Source organism: Nicotiana sylvestris, chromosome 7 (assembly GCF_000393655.2).
Source record: "Nicotiana sylvestris chromosome 7, ASM39365v2, whole genome shotgun sequence".
Lineage (NCBI taxonomy): Eukaryota > Viridiplantae > Streptophyta > Magnoliopsida > Solanales > Solanaceae > Nicotiana > Nicotiana sylvestris.
The window spans coordinates 107,544,407-107,554,805 of NC_091063.1; the positions used below are offsets into that span (position 1 = coordinate 107,544,407).

Genomic DNA, 10,399 nt, shown 5'->3' on the forward strand with positions numbered 1-10,399 from the left:
CCCTCAACATCATCACCTTCCGATTCTCTTCAATTTTTGAGAACTCAGAACCCGAACTAGAAGAATCGATAGCAGCCAACTCCAGCTCACAGGCTTTAGCGATTTTGGCATCAAAGTTAAGGACACCCGCTTTAGCCTCTTCCAAGGTTTTTCTCCTCATGTTGTACATAGCATATGTTTTTTAAACAATGAGGGAAGCCGCTCAACGCTGAAATTCTCCTTTAAGCTGGCTGACCTCATCAGAGAGGTTGTCTCGCGCGAATCTCATGGATTGGATGATGGCTTCAAAATAACGGACATTGGAGCCATAAATCGTATTACGCTCTAAGGCTTTCATATATTTCTCCTCCAACCGGGCATGATTTTCCTCGACAACAGCAAGTTCTTCATCCTTGGAGTTTAAGGCTGCCTAGAAATTATGCAACCTTTCAGCAAATGCAGCCTCACTACCGGATGTAGCAAGGACAACATTATGAAATTCAACCCATTTGGCCTTAGTTTGTTCATATTGTGCCCTTAATGGAGTAACCTCTTGGTAAGAGTCATTGCTTGCTGTTCGCATTGCTGTAACTGAGCCTCCAATTCAACAAATTTAGCAGCTCGAGTTTCCAGTCCTGAGAGGTGAGTAGAAATTTAGCCCCTCTCGATCGAAAGTTGATCCCACCCGAAGGTAAGTTCCTCCTTTTCACGAATCAACCTTTGAAGGCCCTCGAAGGCAAGGAAATTGTACAGAAAATAAAGATTATACCGCCTTTGCATTGTGTATGGCATTGTTCAACAAACATTCTCCCTAGAGAGTTTGTATCTTTTCCCAATCATTCTCTCAAGCTAGGGGCTTTAGATAGTTAGCAAGTTCTACCAGCCGGGACAACAGGTTGTATCTAGTGGAAACCGTGAATGTGGCGCTCCTCCTCCTTTAGGGATCTTCTGTGGGAGCAACATAACTTTTCCCCAGGTTCCCATGAACTGGGGACTAGGTAAGAGAGACATCCTCTTCTCGGGCAACTACGGCCGACAGAAATGATGTAGCAACTGCTGGTGGCAAATGTTGAGTTGGAGAAAAGGGAGATTAAGCAGAAAGCGTTGTAGGGCGAGAAACGGTTGCGATAGGTGCAGTAATGGTTGATGGTTGCTCGTCAACTGAAAGAGGCTCAGTATGTAGACCTATGGTACCGAGCACAATAACTGGGACTCGGAAGCATAAGTTGGCATCTTCTACCACATCAAACTCCCCTAGAGTGCCGAGGCATCATACTCGGTTAATGTAGCTAACTTATCAAATTGGGCATTTTTTTGAGTTGATGAAGATCGTCATCCTCTATGTAGAGAAGCCCCATCATCATCAATCACCACGATTTCTGGGACCGGTTCGGGCGCAGCGCTTGTCACCACAACATCCAAAGACAACTCGAGTTTGCGCTCTTTGCCTTTTTATTTGTTCCCCCGGTCGCGAATGAACTTCTCCTTTTTTGTTGCTTGTTTTCCGGCCGGGGACTCCCAGAAGAAGCACTTGCACTAGAAGCAGGCATGGAAACACCTGTTTGCGTATAGTCTTTCTGCAACAACTTTGTTGTATCAGTAGGATAAGCCAAAATGTCCTCTTCAGGGACAACAACTGAGCCATGAGGTAGACATGAATTCAACAAAGGAAAAAAGGGGTAAAAAACTTCTTTACATGAAAGGGGAAAACGAGATGAGTTTGACTTACCATGATTTTTAGACTTCCATCTGTATTTTAGGGCTAATTCCTTCCACGTATGGGTTTCTGATGTACTGACATCCAAAATCTTTTGGACCCACTGGTCCAAACCTTTAACCCGCGGTGGAACCCAGCGAGTTCCTGAAACAAATAAAAGAGAAGGTATTAGTAATGCTATGTGATGATCTTTAACTAGAAGAAGGGATAAAAGATGGATGTACGAGCACGGTTCAACAACCTCGAAAAGGATGACGCCGTGGACGGAATGATGTCCTTGGTAGAAACTCTAACAAATCGTTCGATCCACCCACGGTCGTTATCATTATCAATGCTATCCAGTAGGGCACGATGGCCACGTTTGCTGAAGTTTATCATTCCCCCGCAAAAAATCTTGGGGGAATAGAGATTCATTAACTGAGCTAGGGTTGTCTCATCTCCCGTATCCTAGCATAAACGCCGAAGACAAGTGACTATCTTCCATACAGAAGGACTAACCTATGCTAGGCTCACTTGGTAGCAGATGCAAAATTCCACAATAACAGAATCAAGCTCCCCGCTCAAAGAGAATGGCCTCAAAGTTAAAGGATACACATAAAAATATATGAAACCCTTCTTGGGGATGGTTATTCGCTCCGCCAGATTGGGAGCAATAATGTCTAAATCCTGACGATGGTAGTCTTCCTCCACAACAGGAATAGGACAGATTGAAGAAGGGTATCTGCCAACGTGTTACCTATGTACGGGGGTTAGTAGAAGGAAACTTCTCTTTGAAATCTTTAGTGGTAATCAGGTTCTTTGGGACGATGGTACTCACCGTAGAGGGAGTAGCATCATCAACTTTGCCTTTGGTCTATTAAGAACTAGGTTTTCTTGAAGAATAAGCCATTTTTTTATTAGAGGGAGGGTTTTTCTCTCAAAGAAGGAAGCTAAAGAAAGGTTAAAGTCGAAGGATATGTTGAGTAAAAAAAAGTCTTAGAAAATTTAAAGTATTATGATATGTAAATGAAGGAAGTTGATGCGTATAAGTGAAGGTATAGGCGGCTAAATCCATGGACATAATTACCTCGATAATCAGAAAAAGTTATGCTAAATCGTGGGATGATGCATGTTCGGGGCATTAAATACGAAGAGACGTACGTCTAATCAATCGTTAGAAACCTTTTAGAGGGAGTCAGTAAATTTCCCGCCATAAAACTTTTTTCTACCAACTTTCTGGTGACACAAAGTTATGCCACCGGAAAGCAGGGGGACTATCTGTATGGTGTAAAATATGTTATATTAAATGATCGCATGAGAAAATGACACGCGGAGACGAAGATAGAGGATGGATGAAACCGAAGACAATGATTTCGTTTGTTACCAGAAAGAATGATACTCATAAAGATCAAATAAATGTCTGTCACCCGGTAGCATTTAATGAAGAATATTCTACAGCATTTAGTACACTGCCCGTTACAAAAGAAAATACCTTTCAATACTGCTGTTACACATTCTTCAATGGCCCTCATAATTGACATTAAAGAGGTGCTTGATCCTAGGACCTTTGTTCTCTAGGTGCAACTATAAATAGTGAGCTCTATTATCATTGTAAAGGACATGAACATTTTGGAAAAATGCATGCTGCACTCTATTGAAAGCTTAATATAATTTTATATTCTTGTTTCTTGATTTCATTGCTGTTGTGCTCAGGAACCCTGCTCCCGGAACTACTATTTCTGTCATGTTATCTCTATTTCAAGGCTAAGTATTATATTTTTATCTAATTCATCTATTATTTCTGGATCAAGTTAATTTACTTGTCTATAGACCACGTATATATTCAACTGTACCGTTTTATGGGTAAATATTTACGTTTCTCCTTTGGTTTCTGAATTGGATCAACTAGAACATTAGCCGTACAATTTTCACTATGTTTCCCAATTCGAAGACAATCTTGGCAATTAATAAGCTTCCATTCATAGTTAATCATTTGCATCCTACACTTCCATTAGACTCCTCTCTCTCTCTCTCTCTCTCTCTATATATATATATATATATATATATATATATATATATATATATATAGACATTTGATTTTTGACCCTCCCCAAGATTTTTCATATTTTAGCTCGTAAATATTTAATTTAGGCCTAATATAGCTATTTCAACTCATTTTTACTCTTTTGTTTTACTTTATCACAAAAACGAAAATATTACAAAAATATTTTCGCTCATTCTAGCTAGTTGATATTTTGTCTAGTTAATTTTATTTGAAAAAATACAAAAATAGTTTGGCATTTTATTTTTCAAAAAAAAAGAAGAGATAAGAATAAAATGTTCAAATAATATATATTTATTTAGTTTAATTTTAAAATTGTACGTTTTAGTATATATTGAGTAGAAAATTTCATTAATATAGTAACTATATGTCTTCTCTAAATATTTTATTATATTAAATATACTAGTATCTTTATAAAACTATTTTTAATTCATCTTCAAAACCAAAAGAAGAAAAGAAAAAGCAAAAAAAGGTGAAAGGCAAAAATAAGAAAGAAAAGCGGCCCCCATTTTCCCCTCTTTCCCCCAAATTCACGTGCTCACCTAACAGATTGATTCCTTTTGAACCTTTTATTAATTTTAGCATCTTCCTTTGGAGGAGACCACACATTTTTAATATTGGTTTTCTTGTTCTCCAAGCCCCCATTCATTGGTCAAAAATTTTATATAACAAAGACACTCACACACAAAGAGGACTGGGGAGAAAAACGGAATAGAGAGAGGAGGAGACGAATAGAAAAAATAGAGAGCTTCAGATATTAAAAAAAAGAATGAAAAAAGAGAGAAGGAAACCGGGGGAGAAGAAACAGATCGAGAAAGGAAAAACGGAAAACAAAGGCGACCATCTTCTTCACGTTTCCTCTAAAATCCTCCTCCATTTTTCTGCCATAGAATACATGAAAAACACACAAACGGACGAGGGGGGCCTGGACAGAAAACAGAGTTAAAATAGAAAGGGGAACAACTAAAAAGGGTCACGAAACAAAGGCATCGGAGTGAGGGGATTTATAAAAATAATAGAGTGACGAGGAAACGTCCAATAGTGCCTCAACCTCGACCAATCAGTTGCAAATTGCCATACAAAACACCATCCAAACTCCTTGAAAACCCAACTGAAATGTAACTTCAAGAACTGCCACCAAACACTATAAACCAGATCTTTAAACCATTGTCATCGTCCTCTAAAGTAGTTGTAAAAACGCAACAACTGTCCTTCAAAAAGACCTCCATTCGCGCCACCTCAAAGCGACTTCTAACACTACTCCAAAACAGTCGTGACGGTAGCCTTGAATTGTAGCAAAGCTAGCCACTTCTCTAAAAGTTTCGGCCGAGTTTTGAGGTTGCCGACGAGGCTCCGTTTGAGGTCCACCTTTGGGATCGTCGTTGACTTTCAAAATCTACAAAGTCACGTTCTTGCATTGAAGGTCTGTTTTTCTGATTTTGCTTTGTTACAGTATTTGTTTTGAAATACATGATCCTTGGTGTGTTGCATTATGAATTCCAGTTTGAATGGAGTTCTTTACTCTTTATGAAATAACATTGAATAATCTTCTTGTTAACATGACGTCAAATGCTATCCTTATCCTTTATTTTCAGTATCTTATTTATTTGCTTCACTTGTATGTGGAAAACATTTGTTATTTGCGCTTTTATTTTAGCTTACATTATTTCCATGATGACTTTTATTTTTATAAGGCATTTTAGTGCTCATTTGTTAATCATTCTTTTGATTGACGGGGATTTGGGGGTAGGGTAGTATTTGGACCAAAGGTTGATACTAGGTGCATATGACAATTTGGCTAGCCAAGATATTAAAATTTGGACATGTGCTATTGAATACTAATTGACCAAATATTAATAATGCTATAAACTATCCCACTTTCATAATAGCTAAAATTATGCATTTGTCCACAATAAACTCCATAACTGTGGACTCCTATGCAATCGTCTTGAACTCAGAAAAATTAGCTTATGAAAATATCGTAGTTGCTTTTGGCACGATTAATAATAATTATTGTGGCTATGAGTACGGTTCCTGTGGCATGGTCGCGATACGTAAAACTCAATTCGGGTGTGCATTTCATGTGACTCTACCATAATTTTGAATAATAATAATAGAAATAAACATGTTATAAATCTGGGTATGCATTTCATGTGACCCGACTCCAATTTCCAACAAGGTTAAATAAAACGTGTCGTGAACCGCGGGTGCATTTCATGTAGCGTGGCTTACGATGTGTTTTAAATAACCTTGAATTTTCCTAAAACATTAAAAAGCGGTTAGAAAGTTAAAACAATGCACGTAGGTTTACAACGTGTAATTAATCAGATAATTAGGCCAATCTTAATATTTAAGCGACCGTGCTAAAACCACGGAACCCATGAATGCCTAACACCTTCTCCCGGGTTAACAGAATTCCTTACCCGGATTTCTGTGTTCGCAGACCATAAATAAGAGTCAACTTCCTCGATTCAGAATTTTAAATCGGTGACTTGGGACACCATAAATTATTCCAAGTGGCGACTCTAAATAATATAAATAATCCCATTTTGATTGTCACTTAAATTGAAAAAAACTCCCTATATTTCCCCTATCGGGTGGTAAAATGAAGGTGTGACAGCTCTAGCGACTCTGCTGGGGAAAAGAACCCAGAATCTTTGGTTCAGGGTTCAAAATTCGAGCTTAGATGAATTGTTATAGTTGGCTTCATTTATTATCTGATTTTTACATGTTGAGCCTAATGTGCTAAATGCCGCTTTTACCGCTTTAATATTGTTTGGACTGTATATAAATTGCTACGAAACCCTTCTTCTCTCTGAGTCTTCTAAATCATGGAGGAGTGTGCACTTCGTGTGACTTATCTTATGTTAGAGTCATATCCCAAATTTTAGAACGAGGTTCAGACAAGTAGCAAAGCCGGTGAAGCTTCTGTATTCCCGATACGCTGGCCCCCCGGCTCGAGTCGTCCGCTCGGGTACATAAGTCTAGAACAAATACCCAGGTTTTTGAACCTAGAATAACTCAGCCTCATGTCGGATCCCTAGTAGGAACGTTTGTTTGCATCATGTGCATTTGACTTTGGAGACTCAACACAAGGGTTGGGTCTGTCTAGGACAGGTGCACCCAAATTAAAAGACCATCCTGATACATCTTACGTGCTACTTGCATATCTATCTATTTCAGCTTGCATGCTGACTGGCTTCTAGAATAGGGAAAGAAAATGAAAAAAAAAATGAAAATCGAAAAAAAAGAAAAGAGAGTGAGAGGTAGGTATTTGAATTACCCTGAAATTCTGTTGAAATTTTGAAAAAAGAAAAGAAAAGTCCTTTCAAAATAAGTCATATTTTCTTTTGTTCTGTCAAAACTAGGCGAACTACGCGGGTCTGATTCTCACCGGATGTGAGATATGTAGGCAAACCTCATCGGTTCCGGCCCATAATTTTCAAAAAATTCAAAAATATTTTCCATTACTTGCTTCTTTAGAAACCCTTTCTTTTACACCCTAATTTTTTTTTTTTTAAAATATACAAAAATATTTTCTTTTAATTTCTTCCAAAAATACAAAAATATTTTCATTCTTCTTTCGAAAATTGAAAAGAAAATTCAAGATTCAAAAATACTTTCTCTTTCTTTAGAAGTACTTCTTTCCTAACTTCAGAATAAAAATCCATAAATGCAAAAATATTTTTCTTTCTTCTTTAGAAGTTTTTTTATTGAAATTCCAAAAAAAAACAATAAAAGTCGAAATTCAAAAAAGGAAAAAAAAAATCTTTCTTCTTTAGAAGTCTTTCTTTGCAAAAATGCTGAAGGAAAATCAAAATCCAAAAATATTCCCTTTCTTCTTTATAAGTCTTTCTTTCGAAAAAATAAAATAAAAAATTCAAAAAAAAGTTAGTTTATTTACTTTATTCATGATCTTCCCGAACTACACACGATCTGATTCATGTTCCCACATGATACGTAAACAACCCACATCAGGTTCGATCAACCATTGAAAAGAAAAATGAAAAAAAAATGAAAAACAAAAGTGAAAAAATGTTGATAATAATAAGGACTGACTGAGTCCATTCTAACGTGTGTTTTGTTTTGAATTGTGAAGAAAGTTGAGGTGGTCGGTTTGTGGTAAGCTGGAAATGCAAGATCCAAGGAAAAATGATAACTGACATCGAAACTGTTACAAGTACTCAAGAGACTCAGGGTCAGAGGGTTCAACAAGAGTCTTTTGTGTTTGAGAAAAATAGAGTACTGAAACAACAAATGATCGAAATGTGTCAAGCATGAGCCAGTGGTCAAGGACAGCCTCGTCATGAGTCACAATTTGCTGCACAACAAGAGTAGTACCACTCTCCTGAGTACCACTCGTACTCATTTGATCTTCCTGCAAACATTGAGAAGCCTGCCCGAAAGATGGTACAGGAAGAAATGACCCAAAGAGTGAAAAACTTAGAACAACAGTTGAAAAACATGCAAGGGTTGGCGGGTTAAAATAGTGTTGCCTTCAAAGTATATGTATGTTCCCCGATGTACACTTGCCGCCTGGTTTCAGGACTCCCAAATTTGAAAAGTATGATGGACATGGAGATCCCATAGCCCACCTGAAAAGGTATTGCAATCAACTGAGAGGTGCGAGAAGAAATGAAGAATTGTTGATGGCTTATTTTGGGGAAAGCCTAACGGGAGTAGCCTCTGAATGGTTTATGGATCAAGACACGTCTCGCTGGTATGTCTGGGATGACATGGCACATGCCTTTGTTAAACAGTTCCAATACAACATTGACATTGCCCCAGACCGCAATTCCCTTTCAAACTTGAAGAAGAAACCAACTGAAAGTTTAAGGGAATATGCCATTAAATGGAGAGAGTAAGCGACCAGAGTTAAGCCACCCATGGATGAGCACGAGTTAATCACTATCTTCCTTCAGGTTCACGAGCCAGATTATTTTCAAAATATGATGTCTGCAGTGGGTAAATCTTTCTCGGAAGCAATCAAAATGGGGAAAATGATTGAGAATGGTCTTAAGACAGACAAAATTATAAGTCAAGCAATTCTCAAAGCCACAACTCAGGCTGTCCCGATTGAATCCGATAATTTCAGTGGCACGAATGAGAAGGATGAAGAAATCATGATGACAACAGGTTCGAGAAGAGGCCCCAGGAAAACACATCGAAGGTATGCGCAACCTCATCAGGTTTCCCATGACTCCCCTGAGCATTGCTATCTACCCCAGAATGCACAATACTCTGTCGCTCCACATCAGTATGTTGTCCAGCCACCAAAACACCCCAGAAGGCGAGCACGAGCATCACAAAATCTCCACCAACTTCCACAAAATTTTCAGGTACCCTATAACCCACATCCAGGCCAGAGGTATAGAGGGGAACAAAAGTTGAAAGATAATTTTACACCAATAGGAGAGTCCTATGCAAGTTTGTTTGAGAAATTAAAGCATTATGACATGATTGAACCCATTCCTCCAAATTATGTGGACCCACGTGCAAGAAGCTTTGACCCTTCTAAAAGGTGTGAATACCATTCCAATGCCCAGGGGCACAATGTTGAAAGTTGTCGGGATTTGAAAAGAGAAATAGAAAGGATGATCCAGGAAAATCTGATTGTGATCCAAGATAGTGACACCCAGAATATTGCGCAGAATCCTTTACCTACACATGATGATGCACACTTTGTGGGGATGATGCGTGGTGATAGGGAGTATGAGAATCCTCTCAGGAATTTGCTAACTGAAGTTATTGATTTTGAAATTGGAGAAGGCTCTGCTGATTCTGATGAGCAAATTTGTGGCTAAATATCAAGCCTAGCAATTGAAAAGTCATTCTCTCCTCACTAGGAAGGAATCTTGGTAGCTTGTTTTGATGTTGTTTTTATTATCTGGTTTATTTCAGGGTTGTGATCCAGATTTTGTTTGTTTTATTGAGTCAAATTCTTCTATCCCTCCATTCTGTTTGTGTGAGTCTTGTCTGTCTGTTCTGTTGCTATTTTCATTATTCGGGTTATTTTAGGGTTGTAACTCGTATTTTGGGTTGCTTGTTTAGTTGTAAAACCCTTTTATCCTTTACTCAATAAAATACAGTTTGTCCTTTTGTGTCATTCTGTTCCTAGTTCTTTTGTCGCTAGTTCTAATGACATGACATGCATGTAGAAATTTTGGCCAGATCTTAGGAACTGATTTTTATCTATAATTGGATAACTAAAAAAAATAAAAAAATACATTTGAGGATGAATAAAGAGTTGGAATACTTTGGAACTAAGGTCGAGTAAAATTCACCTTTAAATCATGGTGAAAATCAGGCTTGAAGATGTTTATTCAATTGAAGTTTGTTGGAAAGTTTGTCACTAAGGGATGAAAAAATGTCTTGTGACCACGACACACCAAGAAGACCGACATGTTCGTCAATGCTGTGATCGCGAAAAGATACCATGTTTGACGTTGTCGAGGTTGGGAAGCCCTTTTTCTGCTACCCAAACACTTTATATCCTTTGTTACCCCTTTTGACCCTGTGTTATTTTCTTTGACTACCCTTTTTTGGAATCAAGTTTAGAGTCAAAAAAAAAATCCATGTCCCAAGAGTACAAACTGGGGCAATTCTTATAAAGTTCAAAAAAAGAAGAAGAAAAGAATTGTCAAAGGTCCATGCCCCAAAAA

The 10,399-nt window shown here is 38.0% G+C and overlaps 1 protein-coding gene across 1 annotated transcript; it reads left to right on the top strand.

The window, feature by feature from the left end:
- Window positions 1-4,439: 4,439 nt before the first annotated feature.
- On the top strand, window positions 4,440-9,840 carry LOC138872597 (uncharacterized). Its single transcript, XM_070150895.1, has 2 exons — window positions 4,440-5,160; window positions 7,837-9,840. The coding sequence occupies exon 2, from the start codon at window positions 8,624-8,626 to the stop codon at window positions 9,539-9,541; it is 918 nt and encodes a 305-aa protein (XP_070006996.1). The 5' UTR covers window positions 4,440-5,160; window positions 7,837-8,623; the 3' UTR covers window positions 9,542-9,840.
- The last annotated feature ends 559 nt before the right edge of the window (window positions 9,841-10,399 follow it).

Coding starts and splice junctions, on each gene's coding strand:
- LOC138872597 (XM_070150895.1), top strand. CDS start 8,624: ATGGATGAGCACGAGTTAATCACTATCTTCCTTCAGGTTCACGAGCCA.